The sequence below is a fragment of the Ictalurus furcatus genome, chromosome 6, assembly GCF_023375685.1.
Source record: "Ictalurus furcatus strain D&B chromosome 6, Billie_1.0, whole genome shotgun sequence".
Classification (NCBI taxonomy): Eukaryota; Metazoa; Chordata; class Actinopteri; order Siluriformes; family Ictaluridae; genus Ictalurus; species Ictalurus furcatus.
This window is the reverse complement of record NC_071260.1, coordinates 20,522,074-20,548,439: the sequence shown is the minus strand read 5'-3', so window position 1 is coordinate 20,548,439 and position 26,366 is coordinate 20,522,074. Positions and strand designations below refer to the sequence as shown.

The 26,366-nt window shown below is 38.5% G+C and overlaps 1 protein-coding gene across 2 annotated transcripts; it reads right to left on the bottom strand.

Moving 5' to 3' along the window:
• Positions 1 to 67: 67 nt before the first annotated feature.
• Positions 68 to 25,854, bottom strand: map3k20a (mitogen-activated protein kinase kinase kinase 20a). 2 transcript variants are annotated; one of them, XM_053627037.1, is made up of 20 exons: positions 25,644 to 25,854; positions 21,927 to 22,118; positions 21,022 to 21,109; positions 18,761 to 18,862; positions 18,474 to 18,539; positions 18,180 to 18,208; positions 17,947 to 18,084; positions 17,275 to 17,361; positions 16,946 to 17,020; positions 15,478 to 15,584; positions 13,156 to 13,291; positions 9,890 to 9,934; positions 9,285 to 9,315; positions 8,990 to 9,129; positions 8,252 to 8,314; positions 7,871 to 7,969; positions 3,723 to 3,839; positions 3,559 to 3,633; positions 3,022 to 3,172; positions 68 to 1,659 (listed from the first exon to the last, which is right to left on the bottom strand). In XM_053627037.1, the coding sequence occupies exons 2-20, from the start codon at positions 22,083 to 22,085 to the stop codon at positions 977 to 979; spliced, it is 2,391 nt and encodes a 796-aa protein (XP_053483012.1). In that variant the 5' UTR covers positions 22,086 to 22,118; positions 25,644 to 25,854; the 3' UTR covers positions 68 to 976. The 2 variants fall into 2 exon arrangements, with proteins under 2 accessions (XP_053483012.1, XP_053483013.1); XM_053627038.1 differs by lacking the exons at positions 68 to 1,659; positions 3,022 to 3,172; positions 3,559 to 3,633; ... (4 more) ...; positions 9,285 to 9,315; positions 9,890 to 9,934 and adding an exon at positions 11,069 to 12,628 and having other exon boundaries at positions 25,644 to 25,850.
• Between the last annotated feature and the right edge of the window lie 512 nt (positions 25,855 to 26,366).

Sequence of the window (26,366 nt, the reverse complement as noted above, 5' to 3'; positions counted from 1 at the left end):
CGAGCGACCAACATCCTTTACTTTGTAGTCTCTCTCTCACACACACACACACAGAGATACACACTAGTCATTTTAAACCATTTTTATTTTGATGATACAATAGGATATAGTTGGCAAAGTTATATATAAAAAATATATAAAAATGCTATAACAAAACACAACCTGTCTGAAACCTGAGCCAAAAAATAAATCTTAATTCATTTAGTAGTGGTAGTGGTGTTTGTGTGTGTGTGTGTGTGGGTGGGTGTTTGTGTGTTTGTGCTCAACAACAGTCATATAATTCAAATCCCAAACAATATTAGTAGTTTAGAGCACTAAAACATTCGTATTTCTGGAGTGTCTTGTGGAAAAGACCCTCGTCACAAGCTGGAAACATATGGCTCATGAGGATTCAAGGCCAGAGTCAAATATTGTAATAATAATAATAATAATAATAATAATAATTAAAAAATAATTAGGTCCTTGGTCTGTTCTAAGGTCTAAGGCAGTAATTATATTCACACCCCCATTTTAAAAAGAACTGCAATTCACGTGATTGTAACATGCAGATAGACAGTACAGTATTGCTTTTTAATCTTTAAATACATTTCAGACACAGCCCCATGTCCATATTCCATAGGTGTCATCTTTGGATGATTTTGTTATATAATAAAAAAAGACAAACAAGAAATATTGAACCTCTTTACTGGCTCACACACCCCAGTGTAAAAACCAACGGTTAAAAGGTTGTGTTGTTAACATTCACAGATTTGACTGGGTCAAAGAGTATTAAATTGAGGTTTTTGGTTAGTTCAAGCTATTGTGCACAAAACTTCTGTTCATAATCCTTTGCTATCTAGTTCTTATTATACCAAAACCACGACTCCATCTGCTGATTCTGTTATTTGTACATCTTGTGAAAATGTTTTTTTTTTCCTTTGGTGTAATAATTTAATTCTTCGATCCACATGCCCACATATATGCAGCATAAAAACCCTTAGCTCCGCCCACGCCCCCCTCTTCCTCCTTTTCGTGGACGGCCTCTAAGCTGTCTTTGGTCCTGCTGCTTAAGGTCCTGTTTGGGAGGCTTCTTGCGTTCTACTTTAATCCATCCTCCCTCTGCAGCTTTGGCATCCTCTTGCTCATCTTTCTGTTTTTCTCCTACTGTTGCTGGTGACAATCCTGGGATTATCTGCGATTGGTTTTGTGGTACTACGTAGTTGGTACGGTGTCGTGCTCCTCTAGAGCTGCCATGATATGTATGACTGCCCCCTCTAAACATTCTGTGGTCTCCTCGACCAGTCACATTTATAGAGCTATAGGAGCTTTTTTTTTGGTAGTTGTACATGTGTCTACTGCTATGAGAACGGTCTCTCTCTGATGTGCTCTCAGAAGTCGTACTGGAGGGGCTGCTACCCTTTGACCCCAGGTGGATTGAGGACAGTTTGGTTGACAGTGTTGGAGAGGAGCTTCGGGAGTCGGCCAATTGTGAAAGTGGACTGCGACTGGGTGATCTTCGCACAGCAGAAGCATATGACGACTGATTACCGAAAGCAGACAGGAACTGTGGGAGGGTCATGCTGTCTGAGTGGTTGCTCTGAGTGGCACTGTGGCGCTCCTGAGCTTGGTCCTCTCTGAGCTGCTTTGATCTCAGACTGGAAATCCACTGAGGATCAACACCTGTGAGATAATACAAAAGACAGCTGAGTGCAAAAAATTTTGTGTGTTTCACATATGTTCATTCAATATCACTAGTAACAAAAATAGTTTATTTTAAGAAAAAGAGTATTTTTTAAATATGATATAAATATTCAATAATAACTACTCCCTTTGCTTTTATAACTGTCTTTCCTATCATCTCAACAGTTTTGGGTCCACCAAGCTTTAATATACAGCTCTGAATATCTCTAGAAGTAAATGTCTGTTAAAAATATTTCATATGTCATTAACTGCCTTTCCATGACAAAAACTCTTCTGTTGGTTCTGTTTTCTTTGCATTGTTTTGGATTGGTGTCTTATTAATGAACACACCCACATTTCATTTGTAACATGTTTGAATTTTATTTTTAGTGCATACTTTGTAACATCATGGTACATTTTCCTATTTTTCACCTAGAAACCATACATACTTTTGCACTGAACTGTCCATTATACAGGCACCTTGTATCCAAAAGCGCAGAGATCAATATAGTATACTAGCACAAGTAAATTTTTTCTGTCTAACTGCAGAAAAATATGGCCAAAAGTTTGTGGACACCTGACCATGACCATCACCATATGTGGGCCTTCCCCAAACTGTTGCCACAAAGTTGGAAGCACACAATTGTATAGGATGTATTTGTATGCTGTAGCATTAAGATTTCCCACTGCTGGAACTAAGGGGCTGAGACCAAACCTGTTCCAGCATGACAACGCCCCTGTGCACAAAGCGAGGTCCATTAAGACATGATTTGATAAGGCTGGTGTGGAAGAAGTCAAGTGTCCTGCACTCAGCCCTGACCTCAACCCCTCTGAACAACTTTGGGATGAACTGAAACACAGGCTGGCCCAGGCCTTCTCATTTGATACCAGAGCCTGACCTCACTAATACAGATCTTTTGGTTGTATGAGCTCAAATCCCTATAGCCACATTCCAAAATCTAGTCCAAAGCCTTCTCAGAAGGCTGTTAAAAAAGGTGGACCAACTCCTTATTAATGCTGCTGGTTTTGAAATGGGATGTTCAGCAAGAACATATGGGTGTGATGGTCAGGTTTTTTGGCAATGTAGTGTATAAACTTTATATTACCATGCTTTAGGAAAATGATGAGACAGTTGGTGAATGCCAAAAATAATTCAAAATTAGTTCTGTTATTTCCCCGCAAGTTGTACTTGGGTATAATAATTGATTTCAATTCTCTTTACCACTTCTAGTTCTATTTTCATTCATCATCGTAATTAAATCCAGACACTTAACATTATATACAACCTCTATATTAAGAGAACCTTGCTCTAATTTTTAACTCACAGTGTCTGTGGTTCCAAAAAGTAAAGATTACTATTACCAGAGTTGGAAGCGCTCCTGTAGTCCCCGTCCCCATTTGTTGGTGCTGTTTCTATGAGCAGCTCTACACCTCTGATTTCATCTACCGCACTGACCAGGCTCCACCGCACTGAGTGCACATGTCTTGTGCTCCTTGGAGACCTGACATCACTCTGATGAGACAATAAGCACAGGGTGAGTTATGCATAGATCCAAACAGGAACCGAGCCCTACAATCTTCTTCTAGTGCCCTACTGCATATTTGACATGCCTGGATAGATATATGGAGAAAAGTCCATACTTCACTTGATGTGGTTGAACAAGCTGTTGGTTTAATGGCTTAAATCAAACAATCCAAGTGAAGTGTAAGGGAAAGAGTGATTCTGGTTTGGTCCAGTAAAGAGGAGAGACATCTACATTCACTCTACTACAGATCCTGCCATTTTTAAAGTATATATCAGTGTGTAGAGAAGCGAAAGCTTGAGCATGTTTGCAGAGATAAGTTATGTTCCTTGTATGTCTTGTGCTCATTTTGTTTTTTTTTGTGAATTTCAATTACCTCATAATTTACAATGCAGTCGACAGTCTGTTTGTCAGATATCCCAACAATCCATTTCTCCATTACAAATGGTGGCTGAGAAGAAAAAGTACATATGTTCATTCATCAGCTCATATCCTATACTGTGTTGTGCATTATAACCAATATGGACAAACAGAATGTACCTTGGTCATCTTTGAGACTTCCACAGCTGGTCTGTTTGCATTAAACGTGACATCTCTGATATAGGTTAAAGCGACTTCATCTCCGTCAAGTTCCAAGTACATTTTCCATTTGCAGTCCTGCAAAAAGGCATATCGAAAACAGTCAGAAGCTGTGGTCAGTTATTAGCTAATTTTAAGCTTTCTTTTGTTTTGAGGTTTTGTCAGTCAGAACTGGAGTAAACATTATCATTGTTTTTAATAGGCAGGAGCAGAAGCTACTTATGTCACTTCCTGAAGGGCCTCAAGTACAATGAATAACAGCTATGGACAATACTGTGCAGGCACAGGCATAACGGTAGGAAAATAAAAAATACTGTATATAACCTTTAGTGTGGCTGTGTCATATCTGGACAGCATGGTGGTGTAGCAGGTCACAGCTTCAGGGTCAATCCTGAGATTGTGGAGTCTGTGTGCTTGTAGGTTTCTCCAGTTTTCTCCCACTTTCCAAAAACACACCAGTAGGTGGATTGCTATGTTAAAATTGCCCAAAGGTGTGAATGAGTGAGTGAATGTTTGTGTGCATGGTGCCCTGCAATGGACTGGCATCCCATCCAGGCTGTATTCCTGCCTCATATACAACGTTCCCAAGATAGAACCATGCATTGTGTATATACACACTCATTCCCACCTCATAATAATGAGTGACATTTATCAAATTTTATTCTACATGGATAATGTATTGTATGTTACCCAACATTTTTCCCAGTGCTAAAGAGCAGTACTTTGCTACCTTCCCCTATGTATGAGGAAATCTCCTCTCTTCATACACATGGAAGACTACAAACATGTGCATTTGTCAAATGTGGGTTCATGCCAGTTCAGTTGGTGAGTGAATGAAGGAGTGACAGCTAAAATGCTTTCTAAAATGCAAATATCCCATCGCACTACCACAAGTACGAATTTCATACTGCTCACGTAGAGGTTACTGTGCAGCCTGCAGAAAATCATACATAGACCTACTGCATCGTATAGGTCTACAGAAGGAGTTAGTTAGCAGTATGAGTCATTGGTTTGGTTTTGGTTATTAAGGATGGGCATTGTAACTGTTTAGCTATTTAAATATCTACATTTTAATATTAATAGTATTCAAATATCCAAACAAAAAATGTAAGAATTGTTTATTGTCATGTAACCAAATTTAACTGGAAAAGTCCAACAGAGATGGACAGAATAAGCTGGTGTAGCTTGTATATCCATTCATTTAATCGTTCATTCTTTCATCTTCAGTAACCGCTTTATCTTGGTCAAGGTTCTGGTGGATTTGAACCCTATTCCAGTCACACTGAGCATGAGGTGGGAATCCACACTGTATAGGACACCAGTTCATCGCAGGACACTATGCACACACTTTCGCACTAAAAGGCAATTTAGAATCCACCTATTAGCATGTGGGAGGAAACTGGAGAACCTGGAGGAAACCCACACAGACATGGAGAGAGCATACACAGAAACTCCACACAGGTAGTAACCTGAGCTCACGATCAATCCAGGGCTGTTGGCAACAATGCAGTGGGTAGCACCACCATGCCACCCCATAGTTGGTACAGTATTTCCAAATAGAACTCTGCCTAGAAATTATAATTTCACTTGACATTAGATGTAATATTAGCTGTCCCAACATGCTCTGTATATGATACATTACATATAATGTTGTTTGTCATTATGAATTTTTTTGCTCCAAAACCCGATCAAAAAGCCAAGTACTGAAATGAGCTCAGAGATCGGCCTATGTGAATAACCAGTGTATCATCCAACCAAGCATATTGCTCATTAACTCCATCTAAATGACACTACGAAGAATTTTAGAGGAATAAACAAACTCTTGCAACAAAGGGAAAAAATCAGAACCAACCATGAAAGCCTCAATAAAAAAAAGACAAAATGTGCAAGTGAGCTTATAACATCCACTCTCGTTCCCATCATCAATGCAAATGTGCTCCTCATCACAGGACAGGTTATAATGTGCTGGCTGGCTTTGGACCTGGTGCACATGTTGACGGGGCAATAATGATTCCTCCATTCACCGGTCATTACTTAAAACACACTGCTCCTGTTGCAAGCCAATCTACTGTGTACTAAGATCAGAGGGGGACACATCACAGGAGAGCCAAAACACACATCTTTACATCCTCACAAGTGTGTGGTGTGAGTGTTGAAATGAGGAGTGTGCCATGGATGAGAGTGTGTGTGCTCTGAGGGTGTGTTATGTGTTTAGGACTGAGTATGTGTGTGTGTGTTTGCTGGATGGATCTCAAAGCAGCAGTGTCAAAGGTCCTGAGTGTGTGTATGTCAGAAGCCGTGTCTCGCTGTAAAGGTGCCAGACTCCTCCTCATTGGAACAGGCTGCTAGCGCCTTGGCCTGGTGCTGTTGGGCCTGGCCTAATCACACCAGCAGAAACAATGCGCCGTGATGGCGGCCAGCACAGCGAGCGTCTAATGACGCCTCATACATAATTCAGCACCTTTCCCTCGACTCAGTGCTGATATCCTCATTAACAGCACACTCGCTGCCTGTCAGATGGCCAGTGCACAATCGCAGGCCCCTCATTTAGTCTTTGAGAAGTGCAGCTGCTACCATGACACCGCCAGAGAGAGAGAGAGAGTGAATGAGAGAAAGAGAGAGAGAGGGAGAGAGAGAGGAGAACAAGAGACAGAGAGAGGAAGAGAGAAAGAGAGAAAGAGAGAGAGGGCGGGGGAAGAGAGAGAAGGAGAGAACGGGGAAAAGTGAGCAGAGCTGGTTTGTTTTATTTAGTCCAAAAGAACCTTCCAGTTTGTAAAAACAAGGCTGACACAGAGCCTGACACCAGGCAGGGGAAAATAATTAGCTCTCATTTTCTCAGCCTCCTGTTTCCTTCTCCCTGCTGAGTTTCCTCCCCACTAAACCACCACATGTCAGGAGAAATGGGAGGCAATTAGCAGCCTCGCTTCAGCCCTGCTGCACGCACTGAAAGGGGACTATTTATGATGGGACAATGAACAGCTGAAAGATTAAATAACATTTGCCTTTAAAAAAAAAATAAATGACTTCTGGCTAAATGGGCCATTTTTGATTAAATTCAAGCAGCAAGTGGAGAAGCGGCCTTTCTCCCCTCTTTGAGACTTGAACAAAGCCTTCGCAAGCAAGAGGGGGTGGATGCTCTGTATCACTCTAGATAGAAGATTTATTTATCTTTTTTCTGTTTATTTTTAAAGGAGGGAAGAAGAAAAAAATCAATCTTGCAAACAAAAAAAATGTGCTCAGTGAGACGGTGGTCAATAGCTGATGGGAGAATAACAGGCGTCTTTACTTAAGGAAATGGCAACTTCAAGGCGAGTGTTGCCATCTTGACATCCTAAAGAGTCTCGGTTCTATACACTGATGACAAGTCATCACCCAGGGAACGAAAGACCTCAGTCTTCAGTGCAAATAACAATTCAGAATAATGAATGCAAAAACATATCTATGCACTGTGTGTGGTGTGAGGTGAAAAATAAATGAAGTATGAATATGAATCAGCAGTTTTAAAACTCTGATATAGAGCTAAGGGCTTTCTAGCTGTAGACACCAAACATGTGTCTTTAGGCCTGGAACTTCTAAAGTTCCTATAAATATAGGACTTTGAAAATAAAATGTGCATGACCAAGCTTTGTTTTAAATTAAAAAAAAAATACTTAAAAGTATTATTTTTAAGAAAAGACACATGAAATTTTGAAACATTAATGGTGGGCTGAATTAACAAGGACTTGAGGATTCGACTAAGTGTACTTAGAGCTAATCAAGGATCTACAGTTTCTAATGTTGCGTTTTAATTCAAGTTGTATTGCACCATTTTTATTTTTGCACCAGTTTCAAACACCTCAACAAGTCAAGAATTAAACCTCTTAATCTCTGATTGTCATCAAGTCTATGTTTCTCTTGTGATCAATCATTATCAAATTATCATTTAGGAAATTTAGTGTACAATAAGACTAAATCCAGGATTAAATGGCATCTTAAACCATGCTATCTTATGAACAAGGTTTGTTGCAATAAACAAGTGTGGTGCAAATGAATTAACAGACAAATGTTGGTGTAATCCTTATTTGCACAAATGAGTCAAACAGTAGGTACTCTTTAGCCATTTGTTGTACCTTTGGACCTGTTCCTGGTTTCCAGTGATAACCAAATACCAGCTCCAGATTAACAGTCTTCCTCCAGCTTTTCTCCTCCTCTTCTCTGTCCCATTCCTCCTGAGAGGGGACACAGGGAGATTTCAACAGGCAAAACCCTACTTACATCATTAACAGTATATTAAAAAATGTAGTTTCTTGGTAGAAAGACCCAGCTAAGGTTCGTGGTCACACAGAATAGGAAACAAGTTATAATCAGACACTACACAGTGAATGATGAACAATTAAGGAAACACTAATTTACCAACACATTATCAAAGCAAATTAACAAATTGATTTCAATTATTAACCGAAAATAACAAATCTATGCAAAACAGAGCTCTTAAACAAAACTGCCCATACCTTTGTTAACGGAGGGAAATGGAACAGCGCCAGATAATCATTTCTTAATTTTTCAATTTCAGCCTGAAAAAAAGAATGAATGTTGTCTCTCAGGAACATTATACACAATACATGATACAGTTTGATACAAATACACTAAGATTATGGAGTATCTAATTTTCATGCACAGAGAATTTCATGTTTGGATGAGAAAGGCTTTGAACAAAAAAAAAACCCACATAACTGCAATATAGAAGGAATAAAACACTTCAGAATGTGCTGTTATAGGAAAATATTCAATGATGGGGTGGTGTAATTTTAAGAAGGGCAATTACCAGAGCAAAGTTGATTATTTTCCAGTAACCACATATCCCGAAGTGTTCAGTTTCTCTTATTCCACAGAAATTTGCCAACTAGTAATTTTTTATTAATTAAAGAATGACACATTGCACTTTTTTTCACGTTAATGTTGTGGAACATTTGAGAAACAAGTTAGCTCCCATGATCAGCTATAAACAATTGTTCCCTCACCAGCCTTTCTACACATGACCTCACACTGTTATTGATTAGTTTCCTTTAACTGCATGCATTTTATGTATCAAAACCCTTAGATAACCTTTAAGCGTTAATAAATTGTCTTAGACCCAAAGCTACCTAAATATGTTTTATACTTCTAAGAATCTGTATCCCTTTTCATCGTGTTATTATACCAAACGGCTTTCCATATCGTGCCCTTGTGCAGCAGTTTCACTACACTACCTTCAGGTGTATGATATGCCCTTTAGAGGAGATGCCCATATCTCTCATGTCTGTCTCAGAGAGGAGCAGCAGCCTGCGGCCAGTGATATGGTTCTTCTTGAAGACATCAGCATAGCGCTGCATCTCACAATCTACCCCACCTGCAACAAAACATCCACAAACACACACGTACAGCAGGAAATCGTACTTATACTACATGTACCGCTACCACTCTGACTGGTACGTATGAACAGCTGGGAAGTATTTCTGAAACCAAAATGATGAAGTAAATAATCATCTTATCAGAACTTCTTACCTGTCCCAAAAATCTGTGACATCCAGAAGTACTGTGAAATGGACGACCTTTTAGTAAATAAACCTGTTACAATTCTCAAGTCCTATGTTCTGCTGTGTTGAATAATTACTAACATTTGATCAATTTCTACAGGTAAATTGACATCTTTATACTACAGACATTACAGCTGAGATCAAACAAAAGATGCTCAGTGGATAGAAAAAAAAAGTTGAAGACCTTTATAAACACAATTTAAAAAGAGAGATGGAAAGTGTTGAACTTATATTATTTTGTTTATCCCATTTTGTACATATATTAATAATAATTCAAACTGACTAATATCTTGACATTTTGTGTTACTTGTGATAATGAAGAAACATGTGAAACTGATGGTTTGTCTTATTCACGTTGTTACTTACTTAAACTCACACATTTTATACTACTATTGGGACAAATATAAGCTATAGTAATTATTTCAAAAAATCATTTAATATAAAATTACTATCAAATCAAAAGAGATGCCCTGGGTTGTCTACTGAAGACGTGAACAGAACACAAGAGCTAAAATTGTCAGTACTGTCTTAATCAATTCAATATTGTAATGCACATTTAACACTGATACTGACCACATGCTCCTCTGTCCAGACGTGGATGGCCAGGTTCGGGAGCAGCTACAGAGAGAAAGAGAGAGTAATGCATACAAACAGTGAACTCTTATTACAGAATGGTTTGAATTTACTCTTGAATGCTATAATGTTAATGTTAATGCTATAATGAATTTACTCATGAATGCTATAAAGTTAACATAAATTCCATCAATTCTTTAGGAAGCTAAAATGCATACAAAATATAATATGCAGCACTTTTGTGTGAAATGTCCTAACAAACTCCAGGGGGACAAATGCATTAAAAGTTAAATGCCAGTCAAAACACAAATCGCATTATTAGCAGGTAAAATTATAGTACAATAACACTGCTGTGCAAAAAGATGGTGAAGGAAATCAAAATGAATCAGTAATCCATGCATGGAGTATGTCAAACCTCTTACATGTGCATGAAAAAATATGGAGTGTGGGATGGAAAGAAAGAGAAAGCACAACTGTTGTGTTTTCCCCCTGTGTAGCCAGATGGGCCCTCAACTCCCCCGTCTGTGTACGACACATATCAGAGGATGTAAACAAAATGATAATATTTTTTAAAAAAATCTGCCACACGTCAAAGCTCCATGACATACATTTGCCTAATTAGAGTGACATAACAGTGCATTTCGAGCAGACATCTTGTATTTCACAACTGGCTTGCATGGTTTTATAAGGATGGGAAGCAGATTGTTGACAAAGAAGAGATGGGATGAAGGGAGGCGTGGAGACAGTCAGCACAAATGACTCTGTAATTGAAATTCCTTTAAGAGCTCAGCAGAGTTCAGCAGGGTGCAGAGTGCACACTGTCCTGCTGGTGTTATCCGAGAGAATATGGCCATGATTTGACCTTATGCTCAGATGACGCCACAGGAGCACATCCACACATCACGTCCTGAGATCACATTGAAACCTGAGCTTATTCCGGGGCACAACAATGCAACCCCAAAAGATTTTTGCCATTCCTGATCTAAAAAAGTTGCGGTTGCAGTGTATATGTGCTTTATAATGTGTTCTATGTATAGTCAGACACACTTGTCTCCTGAAATCATGTCATCTGAATCATCATACATTTATGTTTACCATTAAAACTCACAACACCAGAGCTTTATATTAGATTTATGCAAAGTATAAAAAGCAAAATATAGAAGTAAGAGAGTTTAAGCATATTTTTTGTGACAAAGTTTATTGCAAAAGGCAGAAAGAGACAGGATCAAAAAAAGAAAACAGAATATGAATAGAATGTCAAAGGAAAACACTGGATCTAAGATAAACTGCAAATACAAATGCAGAACCTTCTATAATATATATATTGTATGTGTGCATGTATGTATGTATGTGTATGTGTATATATATGAGTTCTAATGAATATATGTTCTACATTAATTTGATTGTTAAATGCAAACGTTATCAAAGTCTGGGTAGGAATAATAATGTGATACCGCAAACAAGGGCACTCCAAGTACAAAACATAAAAGGAATAAATATTAGAATGTGAACATTTCATTGTGTGTTTTAATGAACAAAAGCAAAAAAATGACTTCATATTCATATCTGTGTATAGCTCATATGCGAGGTATTTACCCTAATAAACCATGCAGTTATTAGTATGCATTCTTTCAATTAGAATGTAACGTATACAGTACATCTAAACTGCATCAAATCCATGAAAATTTGTAGGAACAAATGTGTTCAGCAACATATTAATGTTACGTTCTAGATTGTGTGAATTTTGTATATAAGGATTTTCGTTTAGATAATCCAAGAACACAAAGACAGGTTTGCTCAGTTTTTTGTATCAAAGTTTCATAAAGTTTTACCAAAGGAAATCTCTCTCTCTCTCTCTCTCACACACACACACACACGCGCGCACACACTCTCTCTCACTCGCTAGCCTTTCTTGCCTATGTGAGTATCTCCCAGCCTCACTGCTCAAATTGGCCAATCTTAATGTCAGCAAAATGTCACGAATCTTCACTAGGCTGACACGCGGCTCGCTCGCCCCTCAGCACGCTGCTATACGTCCAGTTCATTTGCCATAAATTACATCCATAAGGACTCTGTAGGCGTAGGACCAGCAGGGCTAAGGCAGTCCATATGTAGGAGTGGGAAACAATTACTACTTTCACCTCTTAGCTCAGTCAGAGGTTTCTATATATGTTTATTCGTGTGTTTTGAAAAAAAAAACCCATAGTGTTATTATTAGAAAAATAAATCAGCAAAAAAGTGTAATAATTGCAATATCAGGACTACATAATAGATATTTCCTACAAATAGATCTAAAACCTTACAGACAACATTTGTTTTTAGAATTATGAGTAATATCTTCAATATTTTTGCGAACAGTGAGGAAAGCTAGTATAAGACCACAGTTTTTGAGGCCGGCTAATTAACCGAGAGGAGCTACTCCTAATCGCTGTCACTGTCATCGGACCAGCTAAAGGCAGCCATGCTGATTTTGTGTCCTTCTCGCATGGAACAGGTCTTGGAGGAATTCTGCGTGGCCTGCATGCTGACCTGCATGTCCGAGTGCAGGACAGGGACAGAGGGGGCATCCAGGCTGAACACGTCCTCGAAGCCTTTCATCACAGCCTGCAGAGCCAAAGCGCCCAGCTCTCCGTTACAGCAGCCCCTTATCTCACACGACAGCTCAGAGCTCTTTGATTCCTCCATCTTAGTCTCAAAATATGACTCTGAACTTATCTTAGTGGCCAGGGGGGCAAAGAGCTGAGAGGAGAGCGGAAAAGGCAAGGGAGATAGAGAAAGTGGGAAAGGGGAGAGGATGGGAGAAAGGCAAAAATGAGACAAAATGAGATAGGAAATGGAAAGAGGGAGAGTAAATAGACAAGTAGACATAAACAAATAGCAAAACCAAACTCAAATACAAGATGGAAAAGGAAATTAGTGATTTTTTTTTTCATGATAGAGGAATGATCATACAGAACAGCACCAGGTGAAATGTGAAAATGAGGAAAGCCAACAAGTTTGTGCCACTAAACGTTCATTCCTGTCTCCCTGTTTGTGCTCTGCAAGCATTCTGTGGCAGGCCATGTGAACACATCCAGATTAATATCTGTCAGCATGCTGTGTAGAGCAGCAACACAAACCAAACTGAACGATTCTTTTCACAATACATTTACCTCCTGCCTTACACGGAGTGAGTGCATGAGAGTGCATGTGTATGAGAAAAGTGGCAGGTGATGATGTGAAAAAAGAGTGAGAAAGCAAGAGAGAGAGAGAGAGAGAGGACTCACTGGAGTGTTGGATTGCTCTATGAGTTTCTTCTCCCACATCTTGAGGCGGCGCTCTCTCTCCTTCAGCTCCTGCTCTTTAGTGCTCAGGTCCCTCTCCAGCTTCTTCAAGCGATCCAGAGTCGCCTCGATCTCACGCCTTTACACGGGGAAACATTACACAAATACCTCAGTCTTCATATCACACTATTTCACTATTTCAAAGAGACCAACCTGCACACCAATTCAACAATCACAGGGTCCACAAGTCTTTATAACCTCCTGTTCTATTGTAATACCAACATTTTTGTTATTCAAGAATGCATTATTCCTATTATTTATTATTATATTATTATAATAACCTTTCAGCACACACTTTTGTTAAAGTGGTTGAAATGAATTTAATTTAATTGGTAGGTACCACACATACACCTTGTTTTAGTTTTAATTTCAATTCAATGCTATTTTGTTCTATTTTCATAGTGCTTTTGACAATAGACCTGGTTATAAAGCAGGTTTACAGAAATCTGGATATAGATTTAGATCCCTAATGAGCAAACCAGAGGTGACAATGGCAAGGAAAATCTCCCTAACTCATCCTCTTTTGGGTGACACAGAATAGTGTCTTATTGGCTTACTCCTGATATTTGAGTATTGAGTAGTTAGGCATTACTGCCATTACTGTTTTTAATAGGCCAGATTATTGTTTCATTAATAATAGTGAGTAGTGATTTTATCTTGTAAAATATGATAGAATTTGACAAAAAGAACTTGTCTTTCATAATAACAGGTCTTAGTAGTATTTGTCAGTCTCATTATTTCCACTACTGAGCATAATTTGACCACTGTGATCACCATAAAGGCCACCAGAGGGGGCAGTGGGTAGGCTGCAAATTTTTGTCCCACGGCAGTTATTTATAAAGAAGCATGTGACGCAACCCGGACCTCCCACACAGTGCCCTCCAACCAGGCTTCCACTCCAACTCCAAACTTCCCATGTAATTGCTTTCCTTGCTTGTCACTTACTCGACAATCACACACGGAATTTCACATTCACATGCGCCCTTAGCTTACTTGTTTTCCAGACATCACATTTGCTACTTTTATTTTCTCGCCTTCTGTAGGAAGGACCTGAAAGACGGGAATCTCTTGTTCTGCTCTGGGGCCTGTTTCAACTGATCTTAATATAGGTCTAACATCACGCACCCAGAATCCTCTACAGCTGTCTGTCGTGGCACCAAAACACTGAAGCCCCAGACTGCATGGTGGGAATGCTTCATACTGACCATGCTTTACTCCCACCAAATATAAGCCTATCTTAATACTCAGCTGCCATCATATAGTTAACGTTTATATATGAAATTCAGCTATCACAATATGCAGTGCAGCCAGTAAGTAATTAAACCGAGACATCATTTTCATTTCGATTCTGTGCTCCATTTAGTATATTAGATTTGTAATGGAAGAATGACTACATGAATTTAAATTGTAGATTGACAGGTTTATACTTCCCCAGTTTCACGGAGTCCAAGGATCCCGATTTCCTGACATCCCAAATAAGGTAATGAAGGAACCAATATTTAAATTCTCTGTTATTTCTTCTTGATTGTAGTTGTGACCTCAGATCCCTTAAAACTAATTATATGTTATGAGTGTTAAAATACAGTAGGAGCAAATTAAGAATGTAGACATGAATGTGTGTTAATAATAAATGTAAAGAACATTTTTCTGCAGTAATATTGTCCTAATTAAAGACACTTTCAGAATATTTTGAGAGACTGGTGCATGATCATGAGAAACTTCAATAAAATTATGTCTTTATTTTATCTTCAGACAGATAAAACAGCTATAAACAAATATAATACTTGCATGTATTACTGTGAATTAAAATGTGATGTTCGGGGTTAGTAAATCTCACTGTGGGTGCAAAATACCCTGACTTGCCCTGAAAGTGCATATTTAATGCAAACGCTTATTCATTGCTAATTTGCTCAGTTGAAGAAAAAAAAAAAAACTTACATGAAACTATACCAATACTAAACTATTCTGTCATAAATCAGCTTGAGCATTTTTTGCAGGTGTTATCAACATTGCAGATCAGATCAACAGTAAATAAGGGCCTAATATGTTAGTGATAAATACTGATATTAAATAAAGCTGTTGTGTTTAGTAATAAGTAAACACCAGAGCTGGATCTTGAGCAGTTCACATTCCATTACACTGGTACATGTCCATGCATGACTATAGACTGCATGTGTGTGTGTGTGTGTGTGTGTGTGTGTGTGTGTGTGTGTGTGTGTGTGTGTGTCTGTGTGTATGTGTGTGTGTGGATGTACATAACCTTACCTCCACTCTGCTTTGTTTTGCAGAAAGGAGTTGCACTGGTCAGAGAGCTGGCTGTCATTGCACATGGCCTCTAGGATTGACAGGATCTCTTTAAATAAGGGTCTTTTCTACAACAGAACAAAAACCTATATCACTGCATATTCAAAAATGCATTACCCTTTCACTGCAACTTTTCTAAAAGACCAAAAATTAAACAATCAGGTGGAATGAGTAGAATTTAGCTGTGTTTCTAATTTACAGAGAACTGTTGGTTTATCACTATGTAAGTGTGTTTTGTAGGACTATTAGTGACTGTAATCCATCTATCGCTATGCACAATTTACCTGCCAGATATTATTTGTGGATCATTTAGAGTACAACAGAGACAGTGATGTGGTAGTATATCAGGTTTAGCAGCATTGCTAGGATTAGGGGGGTTTTTTTTTAAAGAAAAAGAAAAGGAAAAAAAACAGAAATCACTGCAGTGTTTCAGGAAACCCCACCAAACAAAAATATTCAGCCAGCAGTGTCCTGTGATCAAAACTAACATCGATATGAATAACTGCGCAGGGAAAATGATCTCTAGTGTCTAACTGCACATCTAAAAGGGTTTCCAACCAATTTTATGCGTAGCTTTAGGCCAATAAGTCTATAAACTTGTTTGTGCTAATTTTGGCACCCAGTTGGCTAGCAGTCATGCATTACTGCAATGATTCAAAATGACAGAATAGTCCGTAACTATTAAATGCCCCTTTAAATATATCAATGCATCATCATTTGGCTGTGAAAATAGATCCTTGGTGAATCACATGCAGCATTAATATCCAAGACATGACGAAACAAGTCATCATAAGAAGAAATGGAATGGTCTGAAGCACTTTCTAGCTGAAAACAGCTAGAAGAAATATTCGTACACAGCCTATAAACAGCCTTTTATTACACGATTAAAAGTTCACTGTCATGTTTAATTGTGAATCTGAAATTAAATAAATAAATAAACCAAAACTGGCTCGTACTGCGCTTATTGACTGGCGGGATGAAGGCTGAGCCAGTCTATTTATCATCTTCACTGAACTGGGTGTGGAAGTGTTTGAGGAGATATGTGACCTGACAAACTGAAGCCTGATGGCAGGATGACAGAGGCCTCCTGGATTCTGGAAGTTTATCATTTCATTCAAATGATATGAAACATTCAAAAGCTTAGAAAGTGAAACATCAGGCCACACCTTAATAAGGATGACTTACTCCTCTTTTGTTCTTAGTGTTTGCTCTGCTACATGTGGAACTGACAGGATTAACACTAACATAAAGATAATAACTGAAGACATTGTATTGTGACTTGTTTGCATTATATTTTATTAAAAGTTTATTGCAGGGCTTCCATGCACTATCATAAATCATAACATGAATAAATTGTGTTTGCAGAAACAGATACTGTGTTCTGGAGAGTAAACACAATCTTGTTCGTGACTAATGACTGAATTCTTACCATTGGTTCTGTTTCCCAGCATTTCCTCATCAGGTTTGCAAAACTGGCAGGACAGCTGCTGGGAATAGTCAATCTCTGCAGCACACACACACACACACACACACACACTACATTACCATCCTATCCACTTTACAACACACAAGCTACAAAGAGCTCAGAACATGGAAGAGAGAATATCACTCTGCAGCAAACAAGGTTATGGGTTTGGTGAGTTTCAGTGTGATCAGTGTGAGTGAACGCAAGTACTGTATTTCTGATCACATAAAAATCAATTATAGAGAAACAAAGAGCTGAGTTCTGTAAATTGTAAATGATTAGTTATGGTTTACCTCATTCTTCTCCACAACCAGCCAAGCCACTTGCAGCCCTTCTAACCCTTTGAAAGGAATCTCACGAGTGAGCATCTCCCACAGAACCTAACACACACACACACACACACACACACACACACACACACACAAACAGAAATAGATATTGTTCTGAAATTTACAGTATCAATTATAATGTGTAGTTATAAAAGCTGCACAAATGCCTTTGAGTGTTGATTTTGACCAAAGCTGGGTTTTTCTATCTAGAACATTCTTTGACAATTCCTACGTTAAGAACGCATACAAATATATTTTATGTTAGGCAGATAAAGAGCCAGATTAACAATTTATAACTTTAACAGCTGTAGGTTAGGAATAAAGGTGGGTATAAAAACAGACAATTAAATTAGATGCTAATTTATTTTCCAGTCTATTGATGTCTTTCAGTGGAAGTGAAATGGAATATTTCAATACAATTTTCTCCTTTTTTACTTTTGGTGTTACAGAGACTATTAAATGCTAGTACTTTACTTGTGATTGAGATACATGCAAAAGAGAAACCTATTTCAGTTCAGAATTATGTGTAATCAAGTATGACCATGTGAAGGGTTTCCCCCCCCCCCACACACACACACACAAAACCACACACACATACAGAGAGAGAGAGAGAGAGAGAGAGAGAGAGAGACTCACCACTCCATAAGAGTATGTATCACATGTTTCAGAAACAGGAAGGCTCTGAATGACCTCCGGTGCCATCCAGGGGAACGTACCCACCAGAGACATGTGTGTGGTATGGGAGTGAAATTTAGATGCTCCAAAATCACAGATCTATAATCACATGGACAGATTTATACAAATGTTAAGTCTCAGTGTATGCATGGTAAAACCCATTAATGAATCAAGGAATGGAGCTTGAGAAATACCTTGAGAACTTTGTCTGCTGTCATGACCACTATAAAGAAAGACACCATGTGCAGGTAAGAAAACTTCCTGTTGTAAATAGGCTTCTATTATTGTTGGCCAGGTTTTTAGAGTCATAAGAACTTTCTATAACCACTTAAACTAAAGTCTAGACTCACATTCATTGCTTGTGTCTACTGTGTATAGTTTCCCAATAAGCTATACAAAACAATTCATAGTAGTGACTGAATCATATATTTTAAGATGAATTACTTAAAACCAGTCTGGGAAAAACTCATGAGAATTGGCAAAAGTACCATTTCGGGACTTGAGATCCCTGTGGATAACTTTGACCGGGGCCTCTGCATGTAAATAATGCATTCCTGCAGTAAACAAGAGAGAAATTACTGCAGCTATAATTAAGTACAACATAAGCTTTCACAATTTTCAGCATTTATGCTGCTAATTAATACTTATTTATTGATTAAAATTCCTAGTGATTATCCAAATCTATCATTTTACATTATGAGTTTTTAATAAATAATGTCTTTTTTTTGTAAATAGCTCCAGCTACATTCTGCTGCATGTGTATGTTTGTGTGTACCTTTAGCCATCTCTGTTGCCCAGGTCATGATCTGTCTCATGCTGATTTCTTTACTTGCATCACTTGATAGATACTCATATAACGACCCTCCACTGGCATACTCTGAAATAAATGTCATAAATGAAAGGCAAAATATTTAATGCAATGTGTTTTTAAACTCAAAACAATGGGCCTAAGCTGTAAAAACAGCAATCTGATACCACATCTTTTATTTAAAAGTCTAATTCTACCCATTCAGAGAGACATTGCTGTATCAAATGCTGACCACACAATATTGCTAAATGTCTCAAAGTGTTTGAAGGAGAACACTGATCACTCAGAATCATTACGTCAGTATACAGGGCTCATGTTAAGCTCATATTTCCATGAAGGCGTGAGAGTGACCCCTACTGTCCAGTGCCTTTCCCATGGGAATGTGGCCAGTTCATATGTCCAAGCTTCCCCCCTTATGTAAATATAGATAATAAATAATATGGTGAAAGTTATATAACACCATGCAGCAGTTATTCTCTCAGAGGAAATCATAGTTTATTGCAAATCCTCTATAAGAATATGAAGAGGAATCATCTACTATAAAGGCCACAACACATTAAAAAAAAACATAATGTAATGCCAAATTGAAATAGCCACATAAACTCATGGTTACATGTACACTCCATAATATACATATATGTCATCTAGCATTGTATGCTCATTAGTAGAGCTGAACTTTCAAGTGCTAACAGAAATCAAACATGAATATCATAAAATGTGGCATTTATGTTAAGGTTTAATTTAAAAAAAAAGGCACTGCAAGAAAACCTTAAATATAAATAATCGTATATCACAGAAAATTCACTGATGTCACAACAGTTTTCTCTCTTGTGGACTTTGAATTCTTTCACAAGACGTATCCTCCCTACCCTTTATCATGAATTCCTAGATGACATGCCGTACCTATTTCTGGAAAGTCCTTTTTATTGGCATGTGATCAGACTATTAACATATATTGCATTTGACTAAAATACAGAAACTTCATGAATGTTTCAAATTATATTTGTATGAAATTTATAAGCCATATCACACATACGCCATTTTATATACAGAAGCGAGAGAATCAGATAAATTGTTTATTAAACACTGAGCTTTGACTAGGCTGTTGATATTACTGAAATATAATGGGATGGGAGATTTATAACCCTGCTGATGAAACTGGAAAGACAAGATGCCAGCTAGGCTGGCTGTAAACGTCTCTCCTTTACCTGGTGCTAATTAGGTTGGTCTTTGATAAATAGAGATGGCAGTTCCCTGACAACCCATACTCCATCTACATACTATAGCCTTCCTACTGCTGCACTGATCACATAACAAACCTAGTCTGACAGACTTTCAAATAAAAAGACGAACATTATATAATGCTCTACCAATAGCTGTGCAAGGCCAAGCCATTCATTTTACTGACAAAGCTAAATAATGTCAGACAGAACACAGGATTTAAACATCTCTGGTATACTTGCTAAGATTAGGATGTATAGTTTCTTCAGGTTATAGAGAATTATTGTAATACAGAAGTCTGGCTTCAGTAATAGGACAATATTCCTACCATCCCATGACCAAGTACTTCACAACATTACAGCATTTGGCAAACGCTTTATATTTATCTCATTTATACAACTGAGCAGTTAAGGTTAAGAGCCTTGCTCAGGGGCCCAGCAGTGGCAGTGCTGGGATTTGAACTTATGAATAGTTGTCCAACATCTTAACCACTGAGCTACCACTGCCCCTATAATATAACTTTAATATAACAATATCAATTATCAACAAGCCTAATGTGTCTACTTCAGAGGTTAGTAGTTATTTTCTATTTTTATGTCATTATTTGGTGCAGGCCACTGAATAAGAGAAATAAAAAAGTCTGACAGTCTAATATGTTTAATAAACTGAAAATTATAACCGACCACCTTGGTGCCTTGACAAGTTACACAAACCCAACAATGCTGACTAACTAGTGATGTATGTAATCAAATTGTCTGTGATTAACAGTTGTTGACTTAGTGTGGTTATTTCTTAGAAAGCATCAATAAAAAAATTATGAAACTGACTGAGCAAATATTGACATTCGGACATGGCCATAGGTTTATTATTATATATGTATATGATGTCAGTGTTTTTAAAATTATTATTCTGATGCAAATAAGTCATCAGTGAAATAAATGATAGTCATAATGAAGACTCAAAGTAGAAAAAGACTGCAAGGCATAAGAGCTTGTGTAAAAACAGACCTGTGACGATTCCATAGTTTGGGGCCTCAAGAATTGCACCATAGAACTGGATGATATTTCGATGGCTGAGTACACTCAAGATCTCTGCCTGTGACAGATGAGGCAACAAATAAGGACCAAAAATAAAACACATTGTGATAAACAAGAAAATGATTTTCTTGAGTGCGACTTACAGATTTTGTAACAGTTATTATAACCAAATCATCCTGTGATATCTGATACTTATTAGGTTTCTAACAAAACTTTATCGCAACATCATTTTATGTGTTATATTTGTTTATGAGAAAGGCATGCTGTGTGAGTTGCTGCATGCTGTATGATATTCAGATTTTTATTAATAAGCCAATGTTAGGGATGGCAAGACATCAGGGGCTTCTATGCAGCTCAAAATATTTACAATACTGCTGATATATAGGAGTAACCGGAAATCAAACTAATGCTTTACTTACATCCTTGTATCAAAGTTACAGAGTTATTTTGTGTAACCAATGTGTTCATTTAACATTTTTTTCACATTTTAAACTGCAGATTTTTCAACTGAATTACAAGGATCCTAGTGATACAAAAAAATGACATAGTCTGAGCTAAAATTAAAACATTAAAAAAAAGAAATGACAAAATGACAAATCCATCACTTCAAAGTAATTTGAAGCCAAACATAGTTCTCACCTGAGATTAATATGATTTAATTATGTGATAATTTTCTTTTAAAGACACAGTGCATGTATTTCTAAGACCACAAATGAAACCCTCAGCACCACACACACCCTCTTCAGAGCAAGGGGGAAGCATATTCGAGGCTGGTGCATAGCACCAGGCGCTACATGCAGAGAGGCAATTAAAATGATTATCACACTGACAATTAAAACGCGAATATGAAAAGCACAGGCAATTATGTCGCCCACCTCTTTCTCAATCTTCAGCAGCTTTTTCACCGCCACTTCTTTGTCCTGCGAGATCCAGCAGGCACGGTACACACTGCCAAAGCTCCCGCCGCCACAGTTCTCGTAGAAGTGGATGTCATCAAATTTGATTTGAACGAAGGAGGCGCCAAGAGACGCCATGGCATAATGACACTTTTAAAACACTCTGCTCTCCTGTACAGGCAGTGAGTAGGCAGAAAAAGAGGGGATAGAAATGGGCAAATTAGAGATGAAGTTGATTTGAGTCCCTGTGTGCAGTGACATCCAGGTCTGAGCTGCTCTTGTGTCTACTTTTGTAGCATTGTAGAGTGATACAGATAAAGATATACACTCATCCACCCACCATCTCATACACACTCGCTCACATACACTCACACAAACACACACACACACAGTTAGAGTTACAGGCAGTATGAGCTCACTGTGCACTGAGTAGCATGTTTGAATCTAGTATCATTGGCTGTCTCGACTGCAGGGGATGTTTTTGCCAGCGGGGAGGGGTGTAATTCCAAATCTGAGTCTGAGGAAGACTGTTTTATGTGACAGTAAATGTAGGTGACTGTGTGTTTGAGAATGAGAGCAGCCTGAACTACTATATGTATTTGTGCAGGCATGTGATAGTCCTCATCCATGCAAGTGCTTTACAGCACATTCCTCCTATGCCCCCTCCTTCAGCCACCCACAGACTAAGTGTGTGAGTCAGATTCAGTCCTATACAGCACACAGGCTCTTGGCCCTGGTTTAGGCTTGAGGTATTCCTGGCATTCAGCCTGTTACACGCTCGTGTCAAACACAGTGCATGAATTTCCGAGATCACCAGTCACCATAGGGAACCTGAGACTGTTCTAGAACATTCCCAACCACTCCAGATCAGCTTTAAATAAAAATCACACTCCTGTCTATTCACTCTATTTATATACATTTTGGTTCTTTGATTCCACAGGTTACACACTTGGTAACTTGAATCATTTGACCAGAATCAATCCTATCTGAGAGTTCCACCTAATATGATTCATCTTAAATGAATGTTTTTTTTCAAAAAAGCATTTATCTTGCTAACTAAGAAAAGTGAATATAATGATATGACAATACTGTACATAGTGGAGTCAGTGATGTAAAAATGTTAATTTATGCCATTAATTTAAAGCTGCAGTTTGTAACTCTTAGGAGAGATTATAGACCTGTAATAATCATGTAATCTAGAAGTTCACATAAAAACTGTGATTCACAAAATCTGAAATCTGACTGATTTCTTTGTTTCAGGTTTCTGTTTACATGTTTCTGGTTCAGAAATGAAAGAACAAAGGCGCTCAACTGTGCACTTGCAAAAAAAAACTTGAAGGAATGCAAGGGGTGAAAAACAAGAATAGGTGAACTGATACAGAATAACATATTATAAAACATCACATTAATTATTAATGATTTGAAGCCCAGCTTTATCACTTGTCACTGAGCATAACAGATTTGCATATAATAAACCTAACAAGGTCTGATTGCACACTGGATTAGAATCAATCAGGGCTTAGTTTTTAAAATAAATTGCAGTACAAATGTGGTTGTTAAATGGTAAAACAAGTGTCACATTTCACACTCTCTCTGATCTTATGATCTTAACTTTATGATGCTTTTGGGAGACTGAGTCCAGAACATTACTGCATGTCTACATAACATGGTTAAATGGTGATGCTTTAGCCTATACAAGATTTAATAACCTCTACTCGTCTGAAAAGGCTGTCCACTAGATTGTGGCTGTGTGGCTGTGGGTATCTGTGCGCATTCAGCCACAAGAACATTAATGAGATCAGGCACTAATGCAGGGTGAGAAGGCCTGATGCGCAGTCGGTGCTCCAGTTCACCCCAAAGGTGTTCAGTGGAGTTGAGGTCAAGGCTGTCAGTGCAGTTCCACACCAACCTTGGCAAACCACATCTTCACAAAGTTCGATTTGTGCGCAGCATTGTCATACTGGAATATTTTGGACTAGACAATTTAGTTCCAGTAAAGGGAAATCGTAATACTATGCTACAGCATACAAATGACATTCTAGACAATTGCGTGCTTCCAACTTTGGGGCAACAGTTTGGGGAAGGCCAACATATGTGTGCGATGGTCAGGTCTTCACAAACTTTTGGCCATATAGTTGCCAAACACTATCAAGTTAGTAGCTTCACAGTTTCACATATAATGCTTGATATCCATGTTCACAAAGTCATCGTCTACAAATGTCAAATTTCCCCCATTTCCTATACACATGAAGAAAAAGTTTCAGTATTGGGGATAGTCTATCACTTGGTATTGGATCAAAAGGAAAATCAGTGATATCACTCATCTTTACCTTAAACATTATTCCTATTGGATTATGTGGCTTGTAATATCTGGTTAAGAGATGAGCAAACAGAGCATTCATCTGGATAAACTGCGGTTGGTGAGCTGCTTTCACGTTACACAGCAGTGATGAGGGCATGAGAGTGTTAGAGGCAGAGGCACACAATCTCTCTCTCTCTCTCTCTCTCTCTCTCTCTCTCTGTCTCTCTCTCCTTGCAAGTCTATATTTAGGGCTGCTATTCAACAGCACGGGCCGCTCCACACATCCTGGATAAAGGAGAGGACAGAGCGGGCATTACACTGTCTCTACTAAACCACTATATCAGAGGTCAAGGGGAAACCTCGCTATACATAGGCTACACTTTATTCTGACACAACTGCAAAACATCCTTGAAAGTAATTAAATCCACATACCCTACATTTACTGGGCACTGTGCTACTGCTTGCAGTTATTTACGTCCAAAACTCATACTCAAAAGTTATTATTAGCCCAAATAACGTCACCCGAATGCAATGTGCCTGCGTAATTTAGCATAAGGTAGAGACAAGGCCAAATAAATGTACACAAAAAGAAAATAAAAGGGGGGGGGGCATCAGAATTATCTGGAATGCACGCACTGTACCAAGCGCAGTCACGTGACTGAAAGTGGAAAAAAGAAAGTAAAAGCTCCCAATATGGTCCTGATGCTCTGTCTCAGCGACCCCACCACCGACAAAGCCTCCAAATCCCCTGGCACACGCCTTATAAACCTGAGAAACGAATTTGTGTCCAACTGAAACATTACACATTTTAATAAACTGTCAGGGACAACAAGTCTGTCTCGCGGTATATCTTCAGAATAGCGTGTTTCTCTGTGTAGCAGAACGGGTAAATAATTCTGCTGTAACCATGGTGCAGGCTATCTAAAGGCCTGTCGTACATTAAATCCAATAGTAATGGAGCCTAGGAGACTATCGACTACAATGTTATTTAACATTACACAGCATTGGCAGGGATATATGTATCCTTACAAGTGTACTTGTGGCCTTAAAGTAACGTTTGCGAGGCCGTAAGTATACTTTACAAGTGAGTAAACACTTTTTAGCCAATTGCTAATAAATTCAAGTGACATACAGAGGTGCACGAGCTTAACATACACATGTTACAACCGAGGCTATGTGTAAACTAACAAGAATCTTTTAAAAGGTGATTTTAAATGGTATTTAGTGCATATGTTTAATGCCATGCGATTAGACGTTGCCCCATATATCAACTGTGACCGATGAATACAACGTCACTTCCTGAACAGAAAAGCCGCACGAAAGCGCTACTAGGGCTATTAGTAATATACTTATTTTTACTAACACACGAGAGGGTCAAACAAATGGTTGCATACCAGGTGTTGTTTCTCCGCACCCTGTCCGCTCTTTAGGCTGAATGGACGTGTATGACGGAGGTAAAGGTCGGCAAGGAGCTTGTGACACTCGCGACTCGCCTTTCCGCCGGGAATTCACGTGTTGCACAACTACTTTCATCTGCCACTGTCTAGAAACAGCGGTGGCTCCCTCTTTTACACACACACACACACACACACACACACACACAAACCGTCTCACACGTGACAACAGCGCCGCATGGTGGACCGAAACGATATTGCCAGGTAAACCTACATGTACAACTGTACATGATTGTCCACCAGTTACTCACTGTAGTCCATCTGTTGTGTCACCCTCCTATATTCCCTCCATCAGTGGAAAAGGACCATCACAGAACTAATGTCACCAATGACACTGACATGGTTGTGGTTTGTGTATGGTGCTGATACAAGTGTACAGCACTGTTTATGGGATTCTTTTAAACACTTCACTGCTAATGCTGAGTTGACAATCAACCAAAAGTATCCCATCAACATCATTTCCTACAGTCTGTAGCTTCTTATAACTTTAATAATCTCAAAACTCTACAATGTGTTACAAGTGGCCAGTGAGGTCAAAACCAGGGCCATAACCTGGCCTGGGCATTGGGAGGTGTAACCCTGAAGATTTTTTCTTAAGCCAGTGTGTCACTATGTAACTGAACGTCAGTAAAAGAAGATGGCGATGTTGTCATTTTATATCTT

Excerpts from the sequence above, each read along its gene's own strand:
- map3k20a (XM_053627037.1), bottom strand. The coding sequence starts at position 22,085 with ATGGCGTCTCTTGGCGCCTCCTTCGTTCAAATCAAATTTGATGACATC. Across the intron at positions 18,209-18,473 it reads GGATCTCAAGTCCCGAAATG|TGGTCATGACAGCAGACAAA; the intron begins GTACTTTTGCCA and ends CTTTCTTTATAG. Across the intron at positions 7,970-8,251 it reads ATTTCCCTCCGTTAACAAAG|GAGGAATGGGACAGAGAAGA; the intron begins GTATGGGCAGTT and ends GTCCCCTCTCAG.